Source organism: Lutzomyia longipalpis, chromosome 1 (genome assembly GCF_024334085.1).
Source record: "Lutzomyia longipalpis isolate SR_M1_2022 chromosome 1, ASM2433408v1".
Classification (NCBI taxonomy): Eukaryota; Metazoa; Arthropoda; class Insecta; order Diptera; family Psychodidae; genus Lutzomyia; species Lutzomyia longipalpis.
The window spans coordinates 12,293,362-12,320,292 of record NC_074707.1 but is presented as its reverse complement, the minus strand read 5'-3'; the positions used below and the strand labels follow the sequence as shown (position 1 = coordinate 12,320,292).

The window sequence follows — 26,931 nt, the reverse complement described above, 5'->3', positions numbered from 1 at the left end:
CACTAAAACTGATTTTAAAAATTTTGATGCACTTTTTGGAAATAAAATGACGTCATTTTCTTCCTTTAACTTCTCTGCAAACCGTCCGCCATTATTTGCTGTGTTCGGGTAAAAAAGAGCTTTGTCTACCCCCTGTGATCACATCATCCTGACCATCCAAAGAACCAACAACAAAATACAAAGAAAAATAAGAAGGAAGATGCGGAGAAATCCTCGATGGAGGGATGCTCTGGTGATTGCCTTTTTAGCTTCGTCTCAGTGTCTTCTGTTGGCGGTGTTCTGGTCAATTACGTCACTCAATAAATTCATCTCCCGCGCGGGCGTGCGCACATGGGCAGTCGCCATAATTTCTCCATTTACGCTGAGTGTGTGAAAAACTACTCGCAATTTTTCACGGGGGGAACACAGGGCAATATTTTCCCAAGCATCCGACACCGCTAAAACACCTCTAGACTCAGTGTCTCCGTGGGTAGTTGGTGTGAAGAAGAATGCCCAGAGCATCCTAAGCGGGATGTTTTGTAGCGCAAAAAGCGTGTCGTGAGTTGTTGAGAACATTTCCTTACTTTTTTTTCTCCAATTTCTTCAACGCGGAAAAAAAATTGCTCTCCTACACACATCTTTCTGCGCGTGAAAAATGGCTAGTTGTCTGTAATTTCGCACATTGGGAGCTTTGGGTTGTAGTATGAAAATGGCTGGGGACTTTACTGTGGGGTGCACAGCGAGGAAAAAGACAAAGTCTCGGTCAACGGAGAAACGAGGCAGTGCAGGCAATGAAGGCCTATCGGGGATTCAGCAGAACACCAGCAAGAGCGGCGCCCTACGCGTCTACAAGATTGTCATGCTGGGCGATGGAGGCGTTGGGAAATCCGGTAAAGAGCCAACAATCAATTTGTTTTATTTTTTTTGTGTAATCTCAACGCTCTCTGTCTGCATGCCGCGGCGCAAAACAATGTGATGACTAATCCACGCTGCCCAAGCGGATGAATCATCATCCTTTGGGAAGCCAATGACATCACAATGTTCCATCGCGGATTCCAGAAAACCTGAACGTACACACAGCCTACATCTTGGCGGTTATACTCACAAAATCATTTATTTTGCAGCCGTGACTCTCCAATTCGTTACCAGGAGCTTCTTGGAGTTTCATGACCCAACAATTGGTGAGTAATGCGGGTTCAAAGATAGAAATTACGCGCATGAGGAGCTCAATTTGGACATTTCTATGTTATTCTTCTAAGAAATTCTCGGTAGATGATTATTGCGCATAAAAGTTTCTAAAGAAATTAATATGTTGAGAATATTTTTCCCACACATAAGACCTAAATCAGGGTGGTACGTATTGTGCCATCCCTTGTTGGGGTGTTGTTTCAACGACCACCACTGTGTGTGGGTTGCTTCTTCAAAGCTCTGCAATCCAGGTTCAACAACAAACTGTGCGCAGGTTTAAAAAAAATACCAGTGGGTTGGAAATGTTAAGGAATTCTCTAGAACAACCCACATAAGTTTTCCGCCCCTCGGATCCTTCGGACACCTTCATCAGGGATCAAAAAAAATTGTTCAATTTTTGTGAAGAAAAAAAAAAGGATAAAGAGAGTTCTTAACATGCTTCATCAGAAGTCAAATCAACAAATTAAAATCTCTAAAATTTTAATTAATTCCAGTGCTAAAACTTTTTGACTTTATGACCCACACTGTACCTATATCTGATTTTCGTATAAATTGTAATCAAGAAAGCAGTTAAAAACATTCTCTCCTAGTACAAATGCAATCTTGAAATCCACAATCATGCGATCCTAAAAAAAGAATCCTGAATCCGATGATCTCTTCGTGATTTCTGGGTCTGACTGAGAGCAACATTAGAAGCCTCTTTAAATCTCAGTTAATTAATTTTTGTTTTTCAATTTATTTTAAAGAATTAATAAGAACATAAAGATTCTAAAAAATATAATTAGAGGAATAAGAGGCAATTTCCAGTATTTTTTTTTTAAGAAAGTACAATTTTGTGCTATCTTTGAGAAACTTCTTCCTCAATCTTGAAAGAAAATCGGGCTAAATGCGCAGAAAAAATTAGAATTTAATATTCCTTTCATCCCTTAATAGAGGATTCGTACCAGCAACAGGCAGTGATTGATGGTGAAGCAGCATTGCTGGATATATTGGATACAGCTGGTCAGGTGGAATTCACAGCGATGCGAGATCAGTACATGCGCTGTGGCGAGGGCTTCATCATTTGCTACTCTGTGACAGATCGGCACAGCTTCCAGGAGGCATCTGAATACAGGAAGCTCATCACACGAGTACGTCTCACCGAGGACATCCCACTGGTGTTGATTGCCAATAAGCTGGACCTTCAGTCACAGCGTCGTGTAACGACGGAGGAGGGCCGGCTGCTGGCATCAGAATTTGGGTGTCCCTTCTATGAAACTTCAGCAGCTCTGAGGCACTACATCGACGATGCATTTTACACTCTCGTACGAGAGATTCGCAAAAAGGAAGCTCAGAGGGTAAAATAATTGATTATGAGAATTCTTTGAGTGTCCCCCCTCCCTGACCACGATCCTTTCTCCTTCAGATGCTAAGCAATGGCTCAAGTACGGAGAAGATTTTCCAGAAGCGCAGTCGATGGTGGCGAATTAGATCGATCTTTGCGCTTGTCTTTCGACGACGACGGCATCTGAACTAAATGAGTTGAGAATTTTGCAAAGTTTACAGGAAGACGCATTTTTGTTGCGACTTTGGAAAAGAAAGAAAAAAGTCCACAAAAGGGATGCTGCGCGGAGGTTCCTAATTGGGTGATGTATATTGTTGAATTCATGTAGTTATTTCATAGTTTTTTCATCTGTGATTATGCATTTCGTTTAGTAAAAAAAAGATGGCATTTTTGATGTACAGAGAATGGTAAACTTGTATCGCAATTTAGTCTTCCATTATAATTTTCTTCAGAAGAAAAAGAAAATCAGTAAAATAGGAAAGATTTTTAATTGAGATTTTAATTTTATTGAAAGTTAATTTGTCAATTGTTTCTTGTATTCAATAGGAGAATTTATTTATTATCATGAAATAGATGGACACGGCAGGCCATACAAGGTGAAATGAATAAAATAAAAATAACACAGCAATATATTTCGTAGATTAGCTTAAAGAGTAAATGTTCGTAGCAACAGAATATTTCCCCCAAATGCATTCTTCGTGTGTTTCCTATGAGAAAGAAAAGGGCATTGCTTGAATTTTTGGTACATTTTTTAACAGATTTATTGAGTTTTCTTCTTTCTTTATGAATTTTGATAAGAAAACAATTAATTCTAACAAGAAATTATTTCATTTAAACCCAAAAAAAGGATTTTCCTAATTTTTAATTGATTCCAATTAAGATTTATTCAAACATAAAAAAACATTCCCGCATAAAGAGAAGAATGTACCAACATTTCATCATGCTCATCTAATGTAATTTTTGCAAAATGTAACGTGTTTTCAAACCCCATTCTCCAAATGAAATTAAAACAAAAGAAAATGAAGAAAATAACAATAATAAATGCTAAAGCGAATATATTGAAAAAAATGCACATTAAAAGGGAACAAGTTATTTTTACGGAGACTTCTGATAAGTTTACGAGAGAAAAAAAAATGATAGAGCTGTCGCATAAAGGCGTAGAGAATGAAAAGAAATAAATAAAACAAAATCATTTAATTACTGCCTAAAGAGAAAATTATTTAGATAATATTATTTCACCTTGAGACATTATATTGCCACACCACGATTGGAGTTTTCGTAGAGGACGAAATAAAAGAAAAAAAAAGTTTAAAATAAACTAAAAAAAAAGTATTATATTGAACCATTAGAGGATAGTTGAAAAGGATATTTCTATCAATGTTTGTAAAAGATAATAAGAAAAAAATAGAGTTCCAAATAAAGCAAATTTTTCCTTGTTTAACACTTCCTGCATTTTTCTTTCCCCCTGAAGCTGATGATTAATAAAAACACCTTGATTTTTTTATTGAATTATATTATTCTTTATTTAAACTTCCCACTTGCATGAACAACAAATAAAATATTGGTGTGATTAAAAAGCCCATAAGCCCTAAACTTACATTTATTTACACTTACACCTAAAATTTAAATGTCTAAATGTAGGAAACATTGTTAATTTTTCGCTAAGAAATAACATAATATCCATTTCTTTAGCTTTCTTTGTGATTTTACCTCCTCCTTCCACACTTTTCTTCACTAATTTTGTGCCAACACTTCAATGCGTTGCACCTGTCCTTGTTTGAGTTTCCCCCCCAAAAAAAAAGTAAATCAAAACTAATTGTAGAAAAATTTTGAATGATGATGAAATCAAAAAGAAAACTGATTAAGATAAATTTTGCCTAATCACTCCTCCACGCGGAATCGTTCATTGTACACCTTCTCACGGTGATTTTGCTCCAAAATGGGACTCAACACACGACCCAAACTGAGAATACGCTTCTCAAAGCGATCTCTGTCGCGTGCCACTTGGTCCCAGTTGCCCTTCCGTGCTTGCCGATACGCAAATTCCCATGCCCGGATCACGTGGACTTCCGGTTTAAGGTTGAAGCGCACCTAAAAGACAAAAAAGAAAAATTCTTTCAATTCCATCATGTTGTGAAAAAATAAAAAAAAAACAGGAACCACGAGACGTTATCGCAGTTTTATGTACATATTAAACTTATATAGAAAATCTATATATTTCTGCCACAAATTAATGTATGTGTCTGTTAGTATCGAAACAAAAATGTCTTGTCAGCATGTTTACACCTAAAGTTCAGTCAGCACGCTCAGCACATATTTTATCGTCGATATCACATTCAAAAAAGCTTGAGGCATTCCATTTCATATTTATCGCTTCTCCCATTATAAACTGCTCTATGCAGCACTGCAATACTCCTCTTGGATCTCTCAGATAGATCCCCAAAATGCGCAAGTCTGACTTGTTCTTTATCCTCAAATTCAATCTCATAGACAAAGAAGCGTCTTTGGTGGACTTTGAAATAATATTGCTCCTCTTCCAGTGACTCACGTGAAGCCCTATGAATAATGCTCAGTGAGTGAATGAGAAATTTCACAATATTGTCTTGAAATCTCACAAATTCCCTTCTCACAAAAGAAAGTTTTTCTTTTTTTTGAAAATTTTCCACGTAAATGTTTGAATTGGATTTAATTTTGTCACCACAGTCGTGGAAAGTGTGGAAAATTTATTACAATATTTTCTCATCAAATTTTTTTGAGAGCATTCCGCACTTAAAAATGATTAAACCTTGAGCCATTTCTCAAGAAATGATCTCTATTTTTTCTTCACCATCGAATCATTGCATTTTGTAAACATTTGCGAGATAAGATACACACATGGCATGGCATGGAGATACTTGAGAAGTTGCCAAGAAGATGAGATTTTCCTCTGTTTGATAAGGATCTTTTTTTCTCAATTTGTCTGTGAGGGGCGTAGAAACTCAAATAAGGATATTTGTTTTAAGATAAAAAATTATTTTAGAACAACGGTTTAGGTTTGAATTTTAGGGGTTAAATATGAAGATAAATAAAGTATAGGCAGCTTCATAGCTAGGGAGAGCTTTTAGTAGTCTAAGTAACCTAAAAGTTCAAAAAGATTAGTTTTTTTGGAGGTCTAATACTAAATTATTTCTGAGCTAAAAATTACAAGAAAAAATTATAATATGTATTTAAACGTTAGAAAAAAAACGTCATATTGTGCTAGAATAAACGTCAAAAATTGATGGTTAATTGAGAGGATAAACAAAAAGCGTTAGAAGAAGAAGAAATGTCAAACGTTAGAATTGCACAAAAGAATTGTCAAAACTGTTAATTTGTTAATGTTCTCAAATTTCATAAAATTCGATTATAATCCTAGGTCGTTATTAACCAATTTTACGGATTTTAAGCATTTTTCCAGTTAAAGAAAAATTGCTTGTGTTTTAAAACCACCCGTTTGAATAAATTTCTTATAATTGACATAGTATTGCTAATAAAATAAAAAAGTAAAAAAAAATTCTTCATTTAAAAAATTGAAAAGAAATATTCTTAGAACAAAACGATCTATATTCAATTTAATGCATATTTGTCAAAATGAAGCCAGTCTTACTTGATAACCCACTGATAAGGTTATTGTTTCAGATAATATACGTATTTTTGGAATTTCCCAAAATAGCGTCTTCCGAGATCCTTCTAAATGCTTTTCTAAGTAAGCAGAATGTTTATTAGCAGACAAGGATTATTTTCAGACATTAAATTTGAAGAAATATTTAAAAACTAATCTAAATTTTAACCTTTCGCAGACAAATTCTCTATTTAAATGCTCTCAATATACTCTCTCCTAATTTACTTTAGATTAATATAGAAGTAGGACGTCGTTCTAAATTAATGTTTCTCGTCAGTTCAATGTACTAGTTAACTAGACTATGTAATTCATTTTTAATTGGCACAAAGCCTAAAACAATTTTGCAATTAGACGCAGCTTTTTTTTTACCTGCGCACACCTAAGTACATACTGATAAAGGGATAATTGCTGAGAGTGCTGTGAGGAACGATATGAAAAATGCAGTAATGTATGGAAAATTACCTATTTGGTCTTATTTTATCGGAATTTTACTTTTATTTTGGGAGGTGTGGCTGTATGAAAAAAAAAAATATGAAAAGGCCAGTCTTCGTGGCAGAGAGAAAAGCCACAATTTGCCTATCAACTGTCTGATAATAAAACAAAGTAAATACAACAGACTTTTTAACACTCCATGAAAAAAAAATAGTTAAAAAAAACGAAATATAATTTTCTCAATATGCTGAATAAATTCTCACGATTTCGCACTATTTTTTGCACGTTGAGCCTCTTATCAGGGGAAGAATAATATTATATAATTTTTCCATTCGGATCATTCTCTTGATTGGGGGGATTTTTTCGATTACCATGTAGTACTATCTGCGGTTTCCCTTGCAATGATTGAGATAGTCCAGAGAGTGCAGGGCAATGAACAGGGTAAGGAAATTGCGGGATGCAATGTTAGAATTTATGCCGATCAAAGCATTTTTGTTCATTTTCTGACGGAATATTTCTCATTTGTTTCGTCATTTAGATGGGAAGCTTTGTATATAAAAATTTAATGAATATTGTGACCGTCCTTGGGGGGCTCAGCCACAAGCACACGTACCTTTCTCTCCTCGAAACCGGAATCAAGCTGTATTGGTTCGCTCTCGATATCACTTTCAGATGTCTCAGATGCCGTCTCTTCGTCCTCACTGTTTGTGTCGTCCTTGCAGTCGTCGGCGAAGATGACAAAGCTATCATCGCTCTCCTCAGACAACCTCCGACGCCGATCGCAGGGTCTGAATTTGGTGATTCGTTCACAGACGGATGTGCTATCGGGTGTTCCTTTGGGGCTTTCGGAGCAAAAGACGATGAAGCTGTCGTCGCTGTCGCATTCAGACGGAGACTTTTTAGCTTGTTGGCGTCTTCGTGGTGAGAAGGGGATGTCCATCCGCAGCACAGCAGGGAGGTTCTTTACAAATGAACATGGTGAGATCTTGCGGGGTTCCGATGATGGGATTGAAGCGATAAAATCGCACACATAGTCGGAAGTGTGGGGAGATTGAGAGCTCGCAGAGTCTTCGATGGATGAGGAGATCTCTTGCGATAGGACATCCTCGAATTCATCTTCGAAGTCGTCCTCACTGTTGAGATCCTCCCGAATGTTCCAGGCGAATTTTTTGCGCATTTTCTCTTTCATGTGCTTCCCCCTGTGGGATTTTTGAGTATTTTGGCAAGTCTTCTTCTCCCTCTGGCGCCTTGTGGGCATTTTCCGTTCACTTTTGCTCACGCCAGCTGATGATGCTTCAGGGCGACACATTTCTGTGCAGTTGAGGTCACTTTTGGTGGCTTTTGTGGCGGGTGCCTCCCGTGGGGGAGACATGTCAGTCAAATCGTCGGATTTTTCCGTCTTTTCGGGCTGAACTTCTTCCCGATGGATCACAGTGTAATTACTCAGATCTACCAAATCGCCAGCTATGCGTTTGTGATCCAGTTTGCGGGGTGGAAGGGTAGCTGTCACCAATCCCATGTACACCGACGAATTGCTAAAGTCCGGTGAGCAGTCTTGTTTAGGGGTAGGGGTAGTAGTGAGAGCAGGTAGATTTTTACGAAAGAATTCCCGCACTGAATTTATGAGTGGCACACAGGCTGCCTTTATGATTGTTATCCGACTGTCCCTTGGCTCTGCTTCGGGCTGTTTCTTCGTGTCAATGAGGTCAAAGAGAATGGACTCTGGGGATGTTGTTTCTGGCCTCTTCCACAAACTCTCCATTTCATCCATTGTTGTTGTATTGTTCCCGCCAAAGAGGCACATTGTGGAGGTGTTTCGGTGCTGCTGATAGCGTGGTGGCCCACAGAAGGTGGATCCAATGAAATTTCTGCTAAACTTATTCTCCATTCTTTGGGGATATTATGTTTTTTCCTTGATGTTTCCTAGAACTTATATTGGATTGATTTTCTCCGAAATGCAATCCACACAATGTCCATAAACTACACATTTTGTCCACTTAGTCAAGCCATCGTGTCGTGTGGCTAATCGTGCGCATGGAAAAGATAATATTTTGCATTTTATTCAAGACGATTTTGTGTCCTTGGGTGCTCAATATCAAATTGTTTTTTCGACAGCAACCACGACGATTGCAATGAAATGGGCGCGATTGCTTCACAAATTTTACTCGTTTGTAACACAATTTCCGCACTTCTTTCTTACTCAGAACACAGAACAATTTCTCCGATTTCAATTGATGTAATTTTTCAACACTTTCACTTGATTTCTCCATTGTAAATTACGAAAAATACTCAACAACACTTTTTCGCAAACTTTATTCGGCAGCCATTTTGTAGGAAAATTAGGGTACGCTCGGGCAATTTTGGGGTTATGGGTTTTTGAAAATGTCCCCTTTTTTCTCACACATTTTTTTGTTTTTAAAAAATATTTACACAATTTTTTAAGCTTATTTATGCTCAAAATCTCTAAATTAAAATAGTAATGAAATTATCAGTGTACTAGAGAAGTCAAATATTGAAATAAAAGTTTTGCTTATATTAAGAAAATGAATTCAATGAAATTACTCCATTGTACCCTATTTTCATTCAATGTGCGTCGTAGAAAATTTCCTTAGTCCAGGCTGTACACGATAAAAAATTAAGTTTTATCGTAAATAGAACAAGGGCATCTCCTGACTTCTTTAAATATTTTTGCAATAATTTCATGTTCAAATAATATTTATTTTGCCAAAATATAAAGTGGTGCATGGTCCAAATTCTATAACAAAAACCAGAATTGGCGATTGATTTATTCCATTCCAAAATTGCCAATTGTGATTTTGTCATGACCAGCTTGTACTAATTGACATGCAGCGCCATCCTCGTGGTGGACTTATTCATAAGCTAACAAGCGCGCAAAAACGGCAAATACAAAAAAATAAACAAATACAAAATTCTGAATATCCATGGAAATTTTATTTTAATTCTTAATTACAAAAGAGAAATTATTACCAAAATTACTTCTTGCTGACCTTGCCCTTCTTCACCTTTCGTATGGGTTCCTTTGAGTCTTTTTTATTGCCTTCCACCTTCTTTCGTCCTTTTGGCTTCTCTTCGTACTTTTTCATGAGTTGATCGAAGAAATTATCATACTGTTTACCACGATCAGCTTGGCGTTTCAGAATCTGCTGCTCCAGGGAATTACCTTCCTTGGCAAGCTTTGCTTTAATTTCTTCAGCCTCCTGAGATTCCTTTGCGTACTTCTTGTGACGCCTCGAGCGCTTGGCTTTGGGCTCCTCTGTGAAGACCTTATACTCTGGCACTTCTCCAGCCTCAATCCACTCTTTGACAAGCTCAATGATTCTCGGTTCATCCTCCACAGACATAAATGGTACAGCTGACATCATGTAATTGATGCACCCCTTCCCGCCAAGGTAGGCTTTCTTGATGTCATTCTTCTCCAGCTCTGATCCCACGTAGCTCTTCTGGTAGTTCCCAATGTCCTCATCTGAGATTGGCTTGAAGATGGCCTTCCACATTTCAAGCCATGTGGAGAGTTTTCCTTCCTCATCGTCATCGTCTATGACTCCATTTTCATCATAGAGTTTCTTTTTGTCCGGATCAGAGAGCACAGCATGCAATTTTCCCAGTATCTTGAACTTTTCCGTAGCCTCCTCCTTTTCATCCTCAGGCACACGATCAGGATGCACCTTTAGGGATAATTTGTAGTACGCTTTCTTGACTGGAAAAGAAAAATAAAATGAGAAAATTGACGGAAAGTGGGGGGAGCTTGGGTTTTCACTCACCGTCTTTTAGTGGGGCTGTTTTGTCAATGTCCAGCAATTTATACACATCCCTTGTTCCATAATACTGTTCACACAACTCCAACGTGGATGGCATCTTTAGTGCTTTGTGTAAATTGCCCGAATTTCACCACGAAATGCAAAATTTTTCTCACAAATACAAAACACCCAAACAATTTGCAAAGTGTCAAATTTTCCCGCAAAATCTGTTTCCTTGCCGCCTCGATAGGGGGCTTTGAGCTTTTGAAATTTTGAAGTAAAAGCCGTTATATTTATTTGAGAATATCGTTTTTTTAATTCTTGTTTTTCTTGGTTTTTCCCAAAAGAAAAATCCAATTTTGAATGTAATAATTTTTACGATTTCTACCAACAATTTTTTGTTAATAAAATAACTTCTTTTTTGCAAAAATAAATTGCTCTCAGATTTGGAATAAAAACTGAGCGAAATTGCAAAGATTTTCCGCAAAAATGAATAAAATAAAATAAATTTTACCAAAAGTTTAAAATAAAATAAAACTAAAGTAAACTTCCAAATTGTACGATGTCTTCCTCTTAAAAAACCCCAGGTGTGCGATCTCCTTGAGATCTGGCGCCTATACAAAACGGTAAGTAAAACTTACGGGCTGTGATTCTTTCTTTGTCAGTGAAATGTGAAATTGACGGAAAATTGAGGATGGGCAAATTTTGAGGAAGGCTTTCTCGCGCACCGAATCACAGCCAACGCGCAGATAATTTGTGAGAAGCCTTAATCGTGGGCGTTGGCTGTGATTCGGTACGCGAGAAAGCCTTCCTCAAAATTTGCCCATCCTCAATTTTCCGTCAATTTCACATTTCACTGACAAAGAAAGAATCACAGCCCGTAAGTTTTACTTACCGTTCTTTCGCTTTATACTGTTCCATCCATGCTATATTTAATTTTTATCTTTGCAGTTTATATATATTTATCTTTGCATTTTTATATGTATATATATAATGTATATATCTATGCATTTATATATATTTATTTTATTTTATTTTATATGTGTATATAAAACGCCCCGCTTCGCGGGGCGTTGGACTTATGCAACTCAAGATATGACATGTAAACTTTAAAACGCGATATCTCCGGAACGGCTACATAGATTTTCTTCATTTTTGGCATGGAGCTAGATACTATAGTCAACTATTACATATCAAAATTTGAAGCAATTCTATAAAGCGGTGCTCGAGATATTCATCGAAAACTCATCGAAAATTTTGTTTTCGATTTTAGCGCCACTTGCGGTCATTTCTTGAACTTGCAATGTTCCGAGGAGTTGTAGGGCTCATTATTATCTTTCATTTGAGCCCGAGTTGATCAAAATCGGTCAAGCCGTTCTCGAGTTATGGCCGATTTTCGATGAAAAATTGTGGCGGCCATATTGGCTAAACGGCTTGGCCGATTTTCGAAAATGAGGTATCGTTGGAAAGGTCTTGATGGCCCCTACAACATATAAAAATTTCAGATTTTTAGCTATTACAGGGGCTGAGATATAGCGAAAACAAAATTTTGAGGTTATTCAAAATGGCGGACGCGGGGGTGGGGGGTTGGATTTGACTTCATAATCGGATGTCTTCCACCTGATATATGAACTTTGCCGTTGACCGCAAGTCTCTATCTATTACCGTTCTCTTGCAATTTAGAGAAAGGTTCCGGCCGGCCGGACGGCCGGACGGACGGACGGACGGACGGCCGGCCGGAAAAATTTTTGGCGCCACCATTTTTTGGAATGTGGGGACCCTAATTCGTGCTCATCCCAAGTTTGAGCCCGATCTGACGACTTTGCATTTTAGAGTGTACACAGAAGCTGTGCTTCTTTTAAGAAAGAATCACAGCTAAAAAAGATAGAGATTCAAGAGTAGATAAGGGATAACACGGGTTAATTATAGGATGTCCTTCCGGTTTCCTGGCGACGATAAAAATCCAAACACGCGCTCTTCAACCAATACTGAATGCCAGATTTGCATTAATCGTTCAGTGCAGTGGTCATTCTTGAACATTTAGCAAAGATGAAGCATCAACAAGTGGTAGTGGACTACTGGACCATGGTTAAGACGTCATTCACGTACTTAATCCTTGTGGCTGGTGCGTGGCTCATGTTCAGGTATCCTGTAGAATTTATCTTAAAAAAAAACTCTCTTTCAAGCTGATGCAATAAATTCGATTTTTTTTGCTACTTCAATAAATAATTATTTAGATTGTTCCACGCTGTGTTCTGGTTCCCAAAGATTCTACAGCAGAAGCACGAGGAAATTGCCCGAAGGATTGAGTATCATGCCAAAAGACTCCAGGAGGCCCTGCCGAAGGACGAGCAAGAGCCAGAGGGGGCAGTGAACAATGTGCCAGCAACGCCAGCACCTTCTGAGAATGAAACAACAACTTCTGGGGAAGAGGCGAAGAAGGAAAAGTAGGGAGGATTCTGTTGAAATTATAATACTCACTATAGTATTGTATTGTGTATATATTTTATACATTTCAACAAGATTTAAAGTTCGTAAACTACTTATTAAGAAGTATTTTTTTTTAATATATAATAATAATAATGTATGAATTCAGTACTCATCGCTACTATCATCCTCAAAGGGATTTGAAAGCCTATGCACAGAATCGGGCTTTCTGCTCTTATTCTCGGCCAGACGTTCAAGCAGTGTGATCCTCTTACCGTTGGAATTTGTGAAACTCAGCGAAATATTCTGCGTCGCCCCAAAGAGTGAATCATCCGTTGATGAGCAATCCTTGAGGTTGGCCAGCAGGAATTCCTGAAAGTCTTTCTCAGTGTGTCTCTTGGGTACATTTTCACCACCACCCCCAAAGTCCTCCTTCTTGTTCGGCTGCTCCTCTGCACGATTTGTGGACTTTGTGTCGTCACTTCTGTAGTCTGGAGATCTAACAGATAGCACGGGGGTACTGTGCTTGCGACGTCGTTGCTTCTGGGCACTCCTTATCACATCAACGGAAATTCTACGTGGCTGCTTAAGCTGCCTCTTGTGTCCCTTTTCCGCCTTCTTAAACACACCGTGGAGGGATTTTTCGCCCCAAGAAAAGTTCTTCTGTGGCACCTCCTCCTCCGGAGAGCGTGCCTGGAAAACTCCCGGAATTGCAGGGCGTTCAACAGCTGGGGGCACTTTTGAGAATGTGGCTGCATGTCGTGCCACCTCTGCCTTTGCCATTGTAAATGCCGCCCCCCTAATATTCTCAATCTTATAATTCTCATCTACCACTGCTGGCAGAATTTCCTCCTTAACGGGAGTTGTATTCTGGGATACAGATGGAGTCGTTGGAGGGGGTTTGGGCTTCTCCACTTCTGGTGGTGTGCTGACGTTATTGGTACTCTGGGATGATCTATTTCTCTTCTTTCCCTGCGGAGTTTGATCCATGTACAGAGTCCGAAAGATTTCAGAATCCTTCTTCAGGAGATGCGACAAATCATACACAAAATCCTTATTGACGGGCTTTATGCGATTCCGGATGGGGCGCTTTGAAACATTCTCACTAGCATGTTTCTTTTTCTCATCCTTCGATGATTTTTCTTCATCTTTTGAATGCTTCCGCTGTGTGGTGGTGACATCATTATTCGGAGGACTCTTCAATTTCTTACTCCCCTTGGGACGTCCTCGTTTCTTCGGACCTGCTTCGGGGATTGATGATGAATTTGAAGACTCCTCCACGGGCTCTTCCACCGTCTGCGGCGATGGACAGAGACTCGTTGGGAGGGATTTGGAGATAATTGTTGGGGTACTCTGTCTCTTGGGGGATTCTTCATCTAACTCCATTCGGGGCAGATCTCTATTCTCCTTGGCCAGTTTTATAAATTCCTTCACCACATGCTTATCCCCCATGACGCTGTGTGCTACCCCCAAATGGGTGAACAATTCCAATTTCTTATTTGCCCCAAAATCACAGAGAGTGCACAGAAATCGATTCTTGAAGTAATGAAACATGACATTGTGTCGCTTTAAGTTGCTCTTGGTGACGAAGGTCTTGTTGCAAATATCACACTCGGGCAGCTTTTCCGCTCCCTCGGGCTTTTTATCCTTGGAATTGGGCGATGTGGCTGCAGCTGGTGGTGGTGGTGGGGGCAGACATTCACGTGGTTTCTTTACACTCAACTCCCCACCTTCATCCATGCTCCAGTACACCTCATCCTGAGCAATTGGAGGATCCACCTTCTCCTCAACCACCTTTGCAGTCTTCTTCCGTTTCCGCTTAGTCGGCACAGCAACAGGCGCTGGGGCAACAACACTTTCACTCTTCTCATTTGAATTATCCGAATCCACAGCCTCACCATCGATGCTCACATTGAGCTTCTTGTGCAGATTTGACTGGATAATCTCCTTATTTCCTGACACATTTGTAATGCAGCTGTCGAAGGAATTGGAATTATCATCCTGCTGCCCAAGACTCATCTCCTTCATTGCCTCCACAACACTCTTCTTTGGCTTCTCCACTTTATCAATCTTCTCAATCTTCTCAGCCTTGTCAGCCTTATCAGCCTTCTCACCCTTGTCCGCCTTCTCCAATTTCTTCATCATGCCCGATGTCACTGTGGCTGATCGCTGCTTCTGCCGACAACTGAGCAGATGCGTTGTCAGCACAGCACGGCGCTCAAATGTCTTCCCGCAGTAAGTACACATTGATTGGCTTACGTCGTAATTCTCAACATTCTCCAGCCATGCCTTATTATCTGCCTCCTGACGCTCTTGGTCTGTCTGAAGGCGCACCAATTCCCTGCTAGGTCCCTTTACGTGTACTTCGTCCATCCTAACGCGTTTCTTGTAGATTGTGTCTCGCATGAGGCGAATGCGCTTCAAGGATTTCCTGAAATTTGCAAAAAAAAAAGAAGCATTTTAATCACATTAGCAGATTTTGAGATTCTCATTTGTGGGAAACTTACTTGTGATCATTACTGAGATGCCGAATGACGGCAGCAGGCACAAGGAATGTCTGCGGGCAAGCTGGGCATGGGTATACGTAAGTTGAATTGATGTGCTTCGCCTCCAAATGCAGCTTCAGCGTCTTCTCCGTGGCAAACTTCACGTGGCAAATATCGCATGAGATCGTTTGCTCCGGTTGCTGCATGGCACCATCCAAATCCTCAACGCTACAGACTGGTGGCATTCGTGCCAATTCATCCATTCGGATAGCCTTTCCATCTGGTCCCAAGACTGTCTTGTTGTCCATCAGGAGGCTCCTTACTTCCTCCACTTCGGTCCTTATGCTATCTGTATCAGTTTGCTTGAGGGTTTGGTAGACAGCTACACTACTCGTGGATGTAGCATCCAGCTGGAGGACGTGATTCTTCTGCAGAACTTCATTTTGGGTCAATTTGTGATTGACGCGATCGTAGAAATCAGTGAGTTTCATCACTCTATCCACATTCCTCCTTGCTGTGAGTCGCTCAATGATACTACTCAGATCCTTGCTCACCTGCTCCGGTGGCTTATCCTTCACACTATAATTCGTATACTCTTGTTCAGCCTGAATTATTGTTGATATGTCCTGATCCTGAAAATTCAATTGTGTCAAATAAATTCCTGTGCAAATTGCAGTGAAATTGTTGATTTTTTCTTACAATGAAACCATTACTGGGAAAATGGAAGTGTTGAGATGCATTAAACTTGTGACGGCAATACACACGCTTGTGCGAGATGAAATTCGCCAGGCTCCTGAAGATGTTGCGACATACCTTGCATTCGTACACAATGTCACATTCATTGGCCAGCAATTGGCGCATCTTTAGAATGTAAAGAAAAAAAGAATTTTCGGGTTATAAAAATTGCTTTTGATTTCTCTTCTACAGCATGTAATGACTCACCTCATCTGTGCCATTCTCATAGGCCTTTCGTGCTTCATTAAATCCTGTTATTGAGGTAGAAATTGGTTTCCTAAGGATGCTCAAATCAAGGCAATCAGGTGAATTCTCAGCTCCATCCTCACCAAATGTCTTCCCCTTCATTTTTCTCTATTTTACTACTTATTTCTTATTATATATACTTCAATTCCTTCTCAGACTCTCTTCAATTCCACCGTGGGGGGGGGGGGCTATAGCCCCAAAATATCCTGTAGCAGCTATGCAGCTATTTCTTCCGGGTATCTGTGGATGGAAAAGAAGCCGCCATTGTTAGAAATGGGATTGGATTAAAGGAAGGCAAAAAGTTATTGAAGAAAACTTTACTATATAATGAAAGTTTTACTCCCAGAAATTGTGCAAATAAAATATTCAAACACTCTCGAAAGCAACAATCAATAAATTTGGCATTGAATTAAATCTCGCTTCCCATTCCATGTGGTTGGCCCAGCTAATTGGGAGAAAATGGGAGTTGACCGGGCATTTTTTTTCCATGTTGTAAAAGGAAGAATTTTCTGCCACTCAAAAGTGCATTTATCACAACATTTTCCTATCAATTGCATGTGAAATTATTTTATTTTTCTCTTTTACCCGTAAGAAACTTCATTTGATGATGTAATAACACACCGTTTATGGAGAAAAAAATATCTCACAGCGCAACACTTTGGCAAATTGCTCACAAATTTTTAGGTGCTTATCGCAAAACAATCCCTCCTCTTTCCACGTGAGAGTTGGTCTTTGTTGGAAAATTTGACCTCACACCTCTCCACGGAGAAAATCAAAATGCGAGGAGGAAAGACACTGAACTGAACTCCCGACTGAACTGCCGATGATCGAGAAGAAAGAACTTCCACCATATCGTTGAGCTCATATAGAGAGCCAAGATTAGGTGAGTAATGCTGCCTCTTTGAATGCTTTCCAACTATAAGATTATTTCGCTATTCTGTTAATATTTTTCGGGTTAAGAATTTATTTGTGGAAATTCTACATAGAGCTAGAGAATATTGTTAATTTGCACTTCCACAAAGAAATTAAAACGTAATTTTGCTCATTTCTCTATGTCTCTGCAGGGGAATAAAATTGCTTGAAAGTTTGATATGGGAATGAAGAGGAAAAGCCTTGTCTAGGACATCCAGCAGAGATTAGGGAAGAACTAAAAATTCCATTCTACCGATGCCGACATTAAAATAAATTATAACATTGAGAGAAGAATAAAAAAACATTGAGAACTGGGTGCTGCGTACAATAATATTAAATCATGAGAACGAGTCACGAGAAGTCCACTGCGAAGCCCCCTTTTTATTTCACACACTCTTGCTTGTTCCTCGTATCAAATATAAACTTGTGGGATTAAACATCGAGAAAATGTCCGAAGATGCACGGGGAAAAAGTATTCTCACCCAACCACCAAAGCAATGCCAATTAACAACTAATAATTTCCTCGTCTTTTTTACCTCCTCCACTTTTAATGTGATTTAATAATTATTTTTCTCGCTCTCAATAAGTTCCACGGAGTCACTGCGAATTTTTTTCTCGCTCCACTATCTTGTGGCACTGTCAAACATTTTTATTTCATCACTACCAACAAACACCACTCAGCATATTTTTTTTCTACCTGTGAACATCCTCCTTCGGAAAGTTTAGCGAACACACGGGCACAAAATGAGATTTTCTTGTGGGACGAAGCTTCTTGAGGAAAAAAAATGATTTTTTTCCAACACTCTAAGGCCACTCTTTGAGACTGACGCACGCTTTCTGCAGAAAAATTTTGAACAATATTCGTTCACAATTTCATAATTGTGTTTTGTCTTTGGGGGGACTGCTCTAGAGAGCTCTGGCTGGCAGACTCGATATATTGCCCTCCTCGAGGAAATATCCGGCCGAACGTAACCGACAGGCAGAAGCCGCTCTCCTTTGGGGGACGCAGGGGACGCATAATGATGAGCATAGCGTGTGCTAATTAAATAATGATTAAGTTCCTCCTTTTCTTCCAATAAAAATTAATACATGTATATATAAATCTCATTAGGAAAAGCATTTAGAGGAAAATCAGAAGAAAAATATGCAGTGTGCGTTTGCGCAAAGTTTCAACACATATTTTTCGCCGACGAGAAGCCCTCATTCGCTACCTATATCAATTTTATTTGAAATGGTTGAGGAAAAATGCTGAGAAAATTGAAAAATCACAATTTTTCTCCATGGGGACGAACAATTCTTCCTCACACGGCTACGCTCCTTTGTGCCCCCGTGTAACCCACATGTTGATGTCACCGGGAAACACCTCGCACCTATTTCGTCTCGAATTTTTATGCTCCATTCTGCCGCAAACTTTAAGATCATAACTATTTAACACACACAACCATAAAATTGATTAATATTAAATTGTGCGAGAGTGTTGGGAATTATTATCATTCCAAAACTGATAAAAAATTCCCAACTCTCCGTCGTCTTGAGGAAGGAATTCCAGTTTTTCCTGGAGAGACAGGGCGGATTTTCCACGACAAGATGGAAATTTCAATTAGTTCAATTGATATTTTCATACATTCGCCTCCCTCCTACCTCCCTCCCCACTCCCCGTACCAACCACATACCGTATGGAAATGTCGAGTTTTCTTCACGATTGCGAACCACTTTCATTGTTAATTTTTAACCAACACACACAAATGGGGATTTTTATATGAGAGAGAACCCAGGCAGCACTCCTCTAGCTCTCTAGAAGAAATTGCCATTCTCACTGGGATTTGGAGGAAGCTAAAAGGAAAATTCCTTTTGGGATTTCTTTGGGGAAAATTTACCTAAATCTCCAATGATTTTCCACTGTGATTTTCACGGATTGAAAATTCATCATTTTCACGTTTAATTTGCAGCAAACAGCATGATTTTCATGCAACTGTGTCAACCGAGGCTGTCACTTGATTTCTTGCGAAATACTTGTACAAAAAAATATTAACTTTTATATTAATTCCTTTCAACGCGATAAACGATGATGATGCACAAAAAGCTCCCTGGGTTGGGCTCTTTTTGAAAGAAAAATCTCACTTTTTTATCAGAGCAATTTTCACGACAAAAATCACGCACGACGATGGAGGAAGTTACTTTTGCAGGACACGAATTTTTGGTACGTGGTGCTAATCAACATACTTATGTACGAGAAAAACTTGTGAGTATGTGTTTGATTTGTTAGCACATGAGAAAATTATTTTATTTTCCATTAAATGCTTGCACTTTTTTATCACACACTGAAAAATCTCTCAATCAAAAAAAGGAAAGGTAAAATAATTCTGAAGAGAAATTTTCCTCCCACAGCATCTCGTGGAATTTGCTTTTGGGGAAATTCACCTGGAAAATTTTGCGGGGGTGGTTTGGAAGTCGTCACACAGCAACTTCTTTCGACCATGGGAAAAATAAAACGGCAAAATGCGAGAGTTTCGACTCTCAGCACGAATATTTTTTTTTATGAGTAAAATGCGTTTTATGTAATCACAAATTTTCTTTCACTCTTTGCAAAAATTATTTTCTCTCTTGTGGAAAATATTTTTTTGTGGATTTTTTCACATGAAGAAGCCTCTTTACTCGGCCACAGACGGAGAATGTTTTTACGGGAGCAACAAAATAATATAATTTTGAGTGAGGAAAAATATCGCATGAAGGTCACTTCACTCAAAAAGGTGGAAGTGTGCTTGCCTTCTTCTTGAGGCACCACAGCTACTGCTTCCAGAAACACCTGCCTGAATGTGATTTTACTTGCAGTGAAAAAAAATCCTCAATATGTGAGGAAAATAGCCCGGAAAAGATTCTTTTTCTTTCCATGACAAGCCGTGGAAATTGTCATGATTTGGGCACATTCATCAGCGCGTACGTTAGAGGTGCCAAAGAGAATTCATATTGAGGCGGTTTTTGTTGAATCATCAGCACTCCCAGTGACGGATGGTACCATCATCAGCCACAAGGAAAACTCACTGGGCCCCAATCGATCCCATGGTGGCCCCATTAGGACAGAATAGAAATCCCATGGAAGTTGTGCACATGTTGCTCCGCTCTCTCTTCATTTGGGAGCAATCGATTCCGGAAAATTATGCCGACGCTCCCAATTACCATTCCACACTCCTGGGACTCCCATTGCAACTATAGCACCACAGGAAATGCCCCAATATTCCTAAATGAATTCTTCTGTGCACTTGGGCGTATTTTCCACAAGAATTAAGTTATGGAGGATTGAGTAATCTTGCGGTGCAATTTATCAAAAATCTTCAAACTTTATTTTCCCAAACTCCCCTATCGCTCCGCCCAGAGTTAACTCACCAAATCTCCTCGAGAATCTCCGCAGCAGCACAACTTTTGTAGATTTTTTTTTAATTTAATAAAGATTAAAAATTAATTTCCGTAAAGAGCGTGATTTTTCTCTCGCCTAGTTCGGTTTTAGTGGTGCCCGCGTGGAAAGTCTGCGGGTTGCCAGACACACGGTGAGCTGTCAATTTTTGTCACGCTGTGGTGAGACCACATTTTCCAGCACTGTGAAAAATACTAATTTCCCCCAGAATGGAGACTGATTCAGTGGATCCTTGCACGGAGATGGATGACTCAGTGGCTAAGATGTAGGAACACCCCGTAAAGAAACGTTGTCCAGATGAATTAATCAAATAATTTCCCTCATTTCAGATTGTGCTGCGAGTGTGGCATTGCAATAGCCCCAAATCCAGCAAATATGTGCGTAGGATGCCTCCGGACGCATGTAGACATCACAGAAGGCATCCCGAAGCAGGCTGTTCTACTGTTCTGCAGAAACTGCGAGCGATACCTTCAGCCACCAAATGAATGGGTTAAGTGCTGCCTGGAATCACGGGAGTTGCTTGCAATCTGCCTGAAGCGCCTCAAAGGGTTGAAGGAAGTTAAACTCATTGATGCCGGCTTCATTTGGACCGAACCCCATTCGAAACGTCTCAAAGTTAAGCTAACAGTGCAAGGGCAGGTTCTTGGTGGAGCTGTTTTGCAGCAAATCTTCGTTGTTGAGTACACAGTCAACAATCAAATGTGCGATGATTGTCATCGGAGTGAGGCCAAGGACTTCTGGAGATGCGTCGTACAGATCCGACAGCGTTCGGAGAATAAGAAAACCTTCTACTACTTGGAACAGCTCATCCTGAAGCACAGAGTTCACGAGAACACGCTCGGCATTAAGCCAATGCACGGTGGCCTTGACATGTACTACGCCAATGAGAGTCATGCTCGTAGGATGGTGGACTTTCTCAATTCAATGCTTCCCGTGAAGGTGACAACATCCAAGAGGCTCATCTCGCATGACATTCACAGCAATAGCTACAACTACAAATACACCTCAGCCGTTGATATTGTTCCCCTCTCCAAGGACAGCCTGGTGTGCCTGTCGAAGAAGATGCAACAATACCTGGGGAGCATTGCTGCACTGTGTCTGGTCATCCGGGTGGGTAGTTCGGTGCACTTGATTGATCCACTCTCCACACAAATGGCCGAACTTAACAGCACAATCTACTATCGGGCTCCCTTTGATCCCATCTGCAACCCAAAATCTCTTCAGGAATACATTGTGATGGACATTGAGATCATTCCGGACAGTAAGAAACCCTCATTTCCCGGACAGGGCAAAGTATCCCACAAGCATCTCCTGTGCGACGTGTGGCTGGTAAAGGCATCCGAATTGGGTATTAATGACAATACAATTCACACAAGGACCCACCTGGGGCACATCCTGAAAACCGGAGACACTGTTCTAGGCTACAATCTAGAGGATGCCAACATAAATGATGAGAATTTCGAAAAGTTGGACAAAACCCGCGTGCCGGATGTTATCATCGTGAAGAAGTACTACGGTGACTCTGCCGAGAGGCTCAGTTCCAGGAGGTGGAAGCTCAAGCATCTCGCTGAGTATCCAGGACAAATGGATACAGACACAAAGGACTACCGGGAGTTCCTCGATGATCTCGAAGAAGATCCCGCCTATCGTCAACACGTCAACATCTACAAGGATCCCGCAAAAATGCTCCCTGTTGATGTGGATGACCTCACAGACCCATCCGTTCCACGAATCACCCTGGAGGAGATGCTGGACGACTTAGCGTTGGATGACGTTGAAATGGAATAGAATTTATTTGATTCACACACCTACATTATGATTATTTTTTATGATAATAATTCTTCCTTTCTGTATCAATAATTTTTGTTTTCGTTCTTCATTCACTAAATTCAATAATAAATTGAAAAAAAAATCTTCAAAATTAAGTCTTTTTTTTTCTTCTTTTACCTAAACGTTCCATTTTATGCACAAAACACTCTTGAAAATAAATTATTCTTAAGCTCAAAGAAAAAAGTTAATACTATCGATTCCTTATATCGTTTCAATATCCTGCAATTGAATAAAGAAAATACGTTAAAATCTCAAAATAATTAACTTTAAGGTAACTTACAGTTGGATCACAATCCGCACAGTGCCAGGAGTAGCCACGACGCTTTGGTGTCTTCTTCAGGGGCGGCTCTAAGCATGTAAAATGGTAGCTTTTGCGGCATTCGTCGCAACTAAACGAAGAGAGAAATTATTCGATTTTAGAAGGAAGAAAATTTCCAAGATGGAAAAGAAAATCTTACATTACTAAATTCTGCGGTGTTCCCGGTTGGCAACAGACATCGCAGACCTGTGATGATGAACTTCTGCTTGTCTCTGCACTCCCGGCAGACATATTGAGGGAGAGAGTTCGCTGCTTTTTGCGTCGCGGTGAGTTGATCCGTTGCAATTTTGGACTAAAATGCGGTGAACGCGGTGATGTATTCCGATGAGATTCTACCTGCTGTTGTATGAATAAAAAAATTAACAAAAATGATCTTTATTTTAGGATGTCCCAACCTTTTGCTTTAAAACTAGGAGGAAGCAAGCAGGTTTCAATGTTTTAATGCACTTAATGGAGAAAATCTTTCATTCTCTTTTACATAATTTAATTATCAGTCAATAATTATTAGTTTTGCTCTTTAACCAAATTATATTTGCATTTTTTTATTCCTTAAATTATATGTTTTACAAACCTTAACATCCTTTACTTCAATATCCTTTTCTTGACGACTTGTGCTTGTTAGCTGATTGCATTTTAAAAGATTAATTTTATTTAGTTAACAAAATCATTAATTTAGAAAGCATAAAAATCAGTTAAGAATCTACAAAAAAAAAACAAATCATTGTCCAACTATTCTCTAGAAGAAATGAATAATCTCATTCCATTTGCAAATAGATAAGCTATCAATCAAGTGAAGTACATGCATGCTCTTGAGGGTGACTCCAACTGTATGCAAGTAGTACTCACATTTGGCAGTTCAACGGGCGTGGCAGGTGTAGCGGTACGCGGGGTACGACAAATCTCCATGGGTCGACAAATGGGTTCGGGATCACTATTGCTGGGTACATAGAAGACCTGAGCATCGCTACTGTCCTGTCCTGCGGGGCGTGGGATGACCTTTAATTTGATCTTAATCGGCGGATGAGGATCACTCGCACTTGGAGCCGTGTCACTCGTATTATTTTCCAGATTGTACTTTTTCTTGCGCTTCCTCTTCAACTCCTTATTGGCTAAGCGCTCAAGCTCCGAATGTTTACTCTTGTGCTTTTCCTTTCGTTTCTTCCGATTCTGTTTGTGGTTGAATTTACTGAGATCATTATCGGCGGTGGTGGCTTGATTGCCCTCAATTTGAGATTCTGTGGCATTTTGAGCCACTTCACTTGATTTGATCTCTGTATTCGAAGGATTTTCAGACTTTTCCACGGCATTCTGTTGATTGTTATTCTTTCCCGCATCAGGGGGATTTTCTATGAAATACTGCGCAGTGTCGTTTGTGAGATGATTGCGTTTCTCCTTTTTCACTTTACGCTTCTCTCCCAAAAGCTCTTTTACTGGGGACGATGGGGCATCCTCTGGTGCCTTCGTTGGGGACTGTGAAAGGGCCGGGGTGACGGTGGCATCCACTTGATTACGTACCGTTGAATTTTGAACAATCTGCGGGGAAATGTTATTTTGAACCATAATTGGATAAACTGGGGGAAATGTATTGTTCAATGGCAGGATTTTCTTCTTCCTCCCTCGCTTCCTTGGGACAGTCTTCATGATATCTTCAATTTGAACCACAGGCAGAGAAATATCTTCGAGTTTTTGATCACCTCCTGACATTCTTTTGGCAATACTTATCCCACTCTCGGGGATTTTTGGGGTTTTCCTGTCATTCACATTATTCTCTTCTGGTTCTCGTGCTTCCAAAATAATCCCGTCTTTTGTATACCTCGCCCGAGATTTCCTCGGACGCTTTGGCAGGGATGTTCCTGCATCTGAATCATCTGAACGATCACACTCAGAACACTGCCAGCCGTAGAGTTTGCACTTTTTCGGATGACGCGTCAGGGGTGGATTGAGACATCCCAGATGGTAGTAGAAATGACATGTATCGCACTTTGCCAGCAAATGCTGATCATTGCAGCGCTTGCAGATACCACATTCATGCAGAAGTTCATCATTGTTCTGCCGCTGCGTACTGAGAATCTTTCCGGAATCATTCTTTGTTCCCGGAAGATTAATCAGCGGGAATCCAACGCCCATTTTGAGGGCGGCTGCTGTGGGAACGGACATTGGACGTCCAGCTGGCGGTGTAGCAGCAGCAACATTCGCCACAGGCTTCCCGATATTCTCAATGGCAACAAAATTCTTATTAGGACAGAGTTTAGTAACATTTCCATGCAATTTTGTGATGCTATCCCTAAGATGAGTATTCGACTTGGTTAATTCCTCACTCAGCTTCATCATTTGATCGTACTTCTCACGTAGATGCTTCTGCTCATCCAGTAGCCGTCGATTATTTTCTAATTGCTCCTGCAGATTAATTTTGAGATCGCGCAGCCGTGTTATTCTATCCAAATAGTACCCAATGAATTCAACACTGAAGGCAGGTGCAATGTGCCACTTTTTTCGCACATCTGCCAATGCCATCATTTGTGCTTCTTGAAATTCCAACGCTTCAGCATCGATGCCCATTAGTTGAGCTTTGAGAATCAATCTACGACATGCGGATGCACTCGTTACCAGCATTCGTGGCATCTTCTGCGTGGGAACCCATGGCTCCATTTTAATGGCCTTATTGGCAATATACTTGTTTTTGTGCTTCTTCAGCTTTCTCTCGATTCTCTGTTGTTCCGGAGTGGGTTTTTCCGTCTTCTTTTGCTCATTCTCAAGCCGTCTCTGCTCCATTCGCAGCCGTAGAGCGTGGAAGTTTCGTCTTCTGTGCTTCAGGAGTGTCTTATCGGAGTGAATTTTGCAGTGAGCATAAAAGGGATCAGCATGATCTGCCTCCTCAGAGTGAGCTTCAGAAAGAAGACCCGCACCTTGGGCACTAAAAAGAAAGCACATCGTGTATGCAAAATCATGTAATTGTTGAAAAGATAGAGGATAACTTACCAAGATACGTGGAAATAGGTCTTACACATGCCAGCGTCACAGCCAATGCAGACTCCTGTTCGGGCGTATCGGGCATCTTCGCATATTGAGCATGTCTTGGCGCCCCATTTGCTGTAGGGCATTTCGAAGAGGGTCACCGATGATAGTTGATCCACCTCTCCGAATGCCACGCCGGGTACGTAGAGAGCACAAATGAGATGAACCCACTTGCCAACGTCGGTCTCCTTGTAAATACCGCCCTTGTTGGGGCAAAGCTCACAAATTGGATCCTGTGCACCTGCTTTGCAGGCTTCGCAGAACCACGGCTCAGTGGAGCACGAGGACACCGTACTGGAGAGACTTGCTGTATCACTGACGCCATAGCATCCTTCGTGGACGGTTACACCGCATCCGTCGCATTCAACAATCTCATTGGCATCATCACTGCGGTCTCCGAGGCAAGCACAACAAATTGGAGTGCTCAGAAGCTTTGGGTCAATCTTCTCCTGCTTTGACTTTATTTGCCCCAACAGATGACTAACTGATTGATCTTTCAATCCATACTTGTTCTCTGAGCTCTCATTCTCCGTATCCTCATCCTCGTCAGAGTCCTCTGAATCGTCGTTATCATTGTTGTCTGCAACTGCACATCACACATAATCTTTTGCACATTTTCCCTACTTGAATCCAGCACTACACTTACCTTGATCATCGCCACTGGCATCCGAGTAATCATCACTCTCCTCCGCGTGATCCTCAATGCGGAAGTCACTGTCGGAGGAACTTTCACCCAGATCGAAATCCAGCAGTGTTTGTGTGGTCAGACCGCCACCTCCTGAACGCTTCTTCATCTTCTTTCCGGGGAAGCTTCACAATTTATATATTTTTTTGTGCTTGCTCTAACCTCTAAAAATGCAAAGAACGAAGCCGCGCCTCGAGTAAAATGTCTCTCCCGGCAAATTTTTCACCGACTGAGCATTAAATGCCACCCGCGACTCTCGCACTACCACTCAAAGGATGATTTGGGGCACTTTTCCGGGAAATGTGATCATTTTTTCTTTTCTACTGGAAAAAATGCAGTCCAAAACAAAAATTATATTTGACAAACGCCGTAAATGTTTCTTCGACGGGGAGTGTTTCATTCATTCTTATCGATTGCTTGAAACACTGTTCGATCAGGGCATTCTTATCGACACCGCGCTGAATGAGTAATTGCATATTGCTTTGTCTTGCAAAGGGCCTCACTTCATCAATTTTTCTTTTATTTTTTAGTTGTTGCAATGAA

General features: G+C 40.3%; 8 protein-coding genes across 16 annotated transcripts in view; 4 read left to right on the top strand and 4 right to left on the bottom strand.

The window, feature by feature from the left end:
- LOC129790073 (luciferin sulfotransferase-like) overlaps positions 1–26,931 on the top strand; it is a 767,385-nt gene that overhangs the window by 56,582 nt on the left and 683,872 nt on the right. The window lies entirely within an intron of this gene.
- On the top strand, positions 176–3,934 carry LOC129790225 (GTP-binding protein Rit2). The gene is made up of 4 exons (XM_055827631.1): positions 176–869; positions 1,104–1,160; positions 2,101–2,504; positions 2,573–3,934. Exons 1-4 carry the CDS (start codon positions 683–685, stop codon positions 2,681–2,683), a joined length of 759 nt encoding a protein of 252 aa, XP_055683606.1. The 5' UTR covers positions 176–682; the 3' UTR covers positions 2,684–3,934.
- Positions 3,988–8,915, bottom strand: LOC129789708 (uncharacterized). Its single transcript, XM_055826720.1, has 2 exons — positions 7,177–8,915; positions 3,988–4,582 (listed from the first exon to the last, which is right to left on the bottom strand). The coding sequence occupies exons 1-2, from the start codon at positions 8,449–8,451 to the stop codon at positions 4,373–4,375; spliced, it is 1,485 nt and encodes a 494-aa protein (XP_055682695.1). The 5' UTR covers positions 8,452–8,915; the 3' UTR covers positions 3,988–4,372.
- On the bottom strand, positions 9,494–10,550 carry LOC129790186 (J domain-containing protein CG6693). Its single transcript, XM_055827568.1, has 2 exons — positions 10,346–10,550; positions 9,494–10,281 (listed from the first exon to the last, which is right to left on the bottom strand). Exons 1-2 carry the CDS (start codon positions 10,437–10,439, stop codon positions 9,557–9,559), a joined length of 819 nt encoding a protein of 272 aa, XP_055683543.1. The 5' UTR covers positions 10,440–10,550; the 3' UTR covers positions 9,494–9,556.
- LOC129790540 (uncharacterized) lies at positions 10,965–12,863 on the top strand. The gene is made up of 2 exons (XM_055828099.1): positions 10,965–12,465; positions 12,559–12,863. Exons 1-2 carry the CDS (start codon positions 12,371–12,373, stop codon positions 12,770–12,772), a joined length of 309 nt encoding a protein of 102 aa, XP_055684074.1. The 5' UTR covers positions 10,965–12,370; the 3' UTR covers positions 12,773–12,863.
- LOC129788532 (uncharacterized) lies at positions 12,805–20,629 on the bottom strand. Of its 8 annotated transcripts, none has more exons than XM_055824714.1 (5): positions 20,512–20,629; positions 16,177–16,455; positions 15,934–16,095; positions 15,256–15,866; positions 12,805–15,179 (listed from the first exon to the last, which is right to left on the bottom strand). In XM_055824714.1, the coding sequence occupies exons 2-5, from the start codon at positions 16,315–16,317 to the stop codon at positions 12,914–12,916; spliced, it is 3,180 nt and encodes a 1,059-aa protein (XP_055680689.1). In that variant the 5' UTR covers positions 16,318–16,455; positions 20,512–20,629; the 3' UTR covers positions 12,805–12,913. The 8 variants fall into 8 exon arrangements, with proteins under 8 accessions (XP_055680689.1, XP_055680714.1, XP_055680649.1 ...); XM_055824739.1 differs by lacking the exon at positions 20,512–20,629 and adding an exon at positions 19,549–19,910; XM_055824674.1 differs by lacking the exon at positions 20,512–20,629 and adding an exon at positions 19,005–19,447.
- On the top strand, positions 20,636–22,460 carry LOC129789681 (60S ribosomal export protein NMD3). The gene is made up of 2 exons (XM_055826687.1): positions 20,636–20,804; positions 20,869–22,460. Exons 1-2 carry the CDS (start codon positions 20,749–20,751, stop codon positions 22,325–22,327), a joined length of 1,515 nt encoding a protein of 504 aa, XP_055682662.1. The 5' UTR covers positions 20,636–20,748; the 3' UTR covers positions 22,328–22,460.
- LOC129788509 (PHD finger protein 14) lies at positions 22,309–26,776 on the bottom strand. 2 transcript variants are annotated; one of them, XM_055824641.1, is made up of 7 exons: positions 26,350–26,776; positions 25,668–26,289; positions 23,535–25,602; positions 23,260–23,310; positions 22,828–23,027; positions 22,650–22,758; positions 22,309–22,588 (listed from the first exon to the last, which is right to left on the bottom strand). In XM_055824641.1, exons 1-7 carry the CDS (start codon positions 26,495–26,497, stop codon positions 22,571–22,573), a joined length of 3,216 nt encoding a protein of 1,071 aa, XP_055680616.1. In that variant the 5' UTR covers positions 26,498–26,776; the 3' UTR covers positions 22,309–22,570. The 2 variants fall into 2 exon arrangements, with proteins under 2 accessions (XP_055680616.1, XP_055680624.1); XM_055824649.1 differs by lacking the exon at positions 23,260–23,310.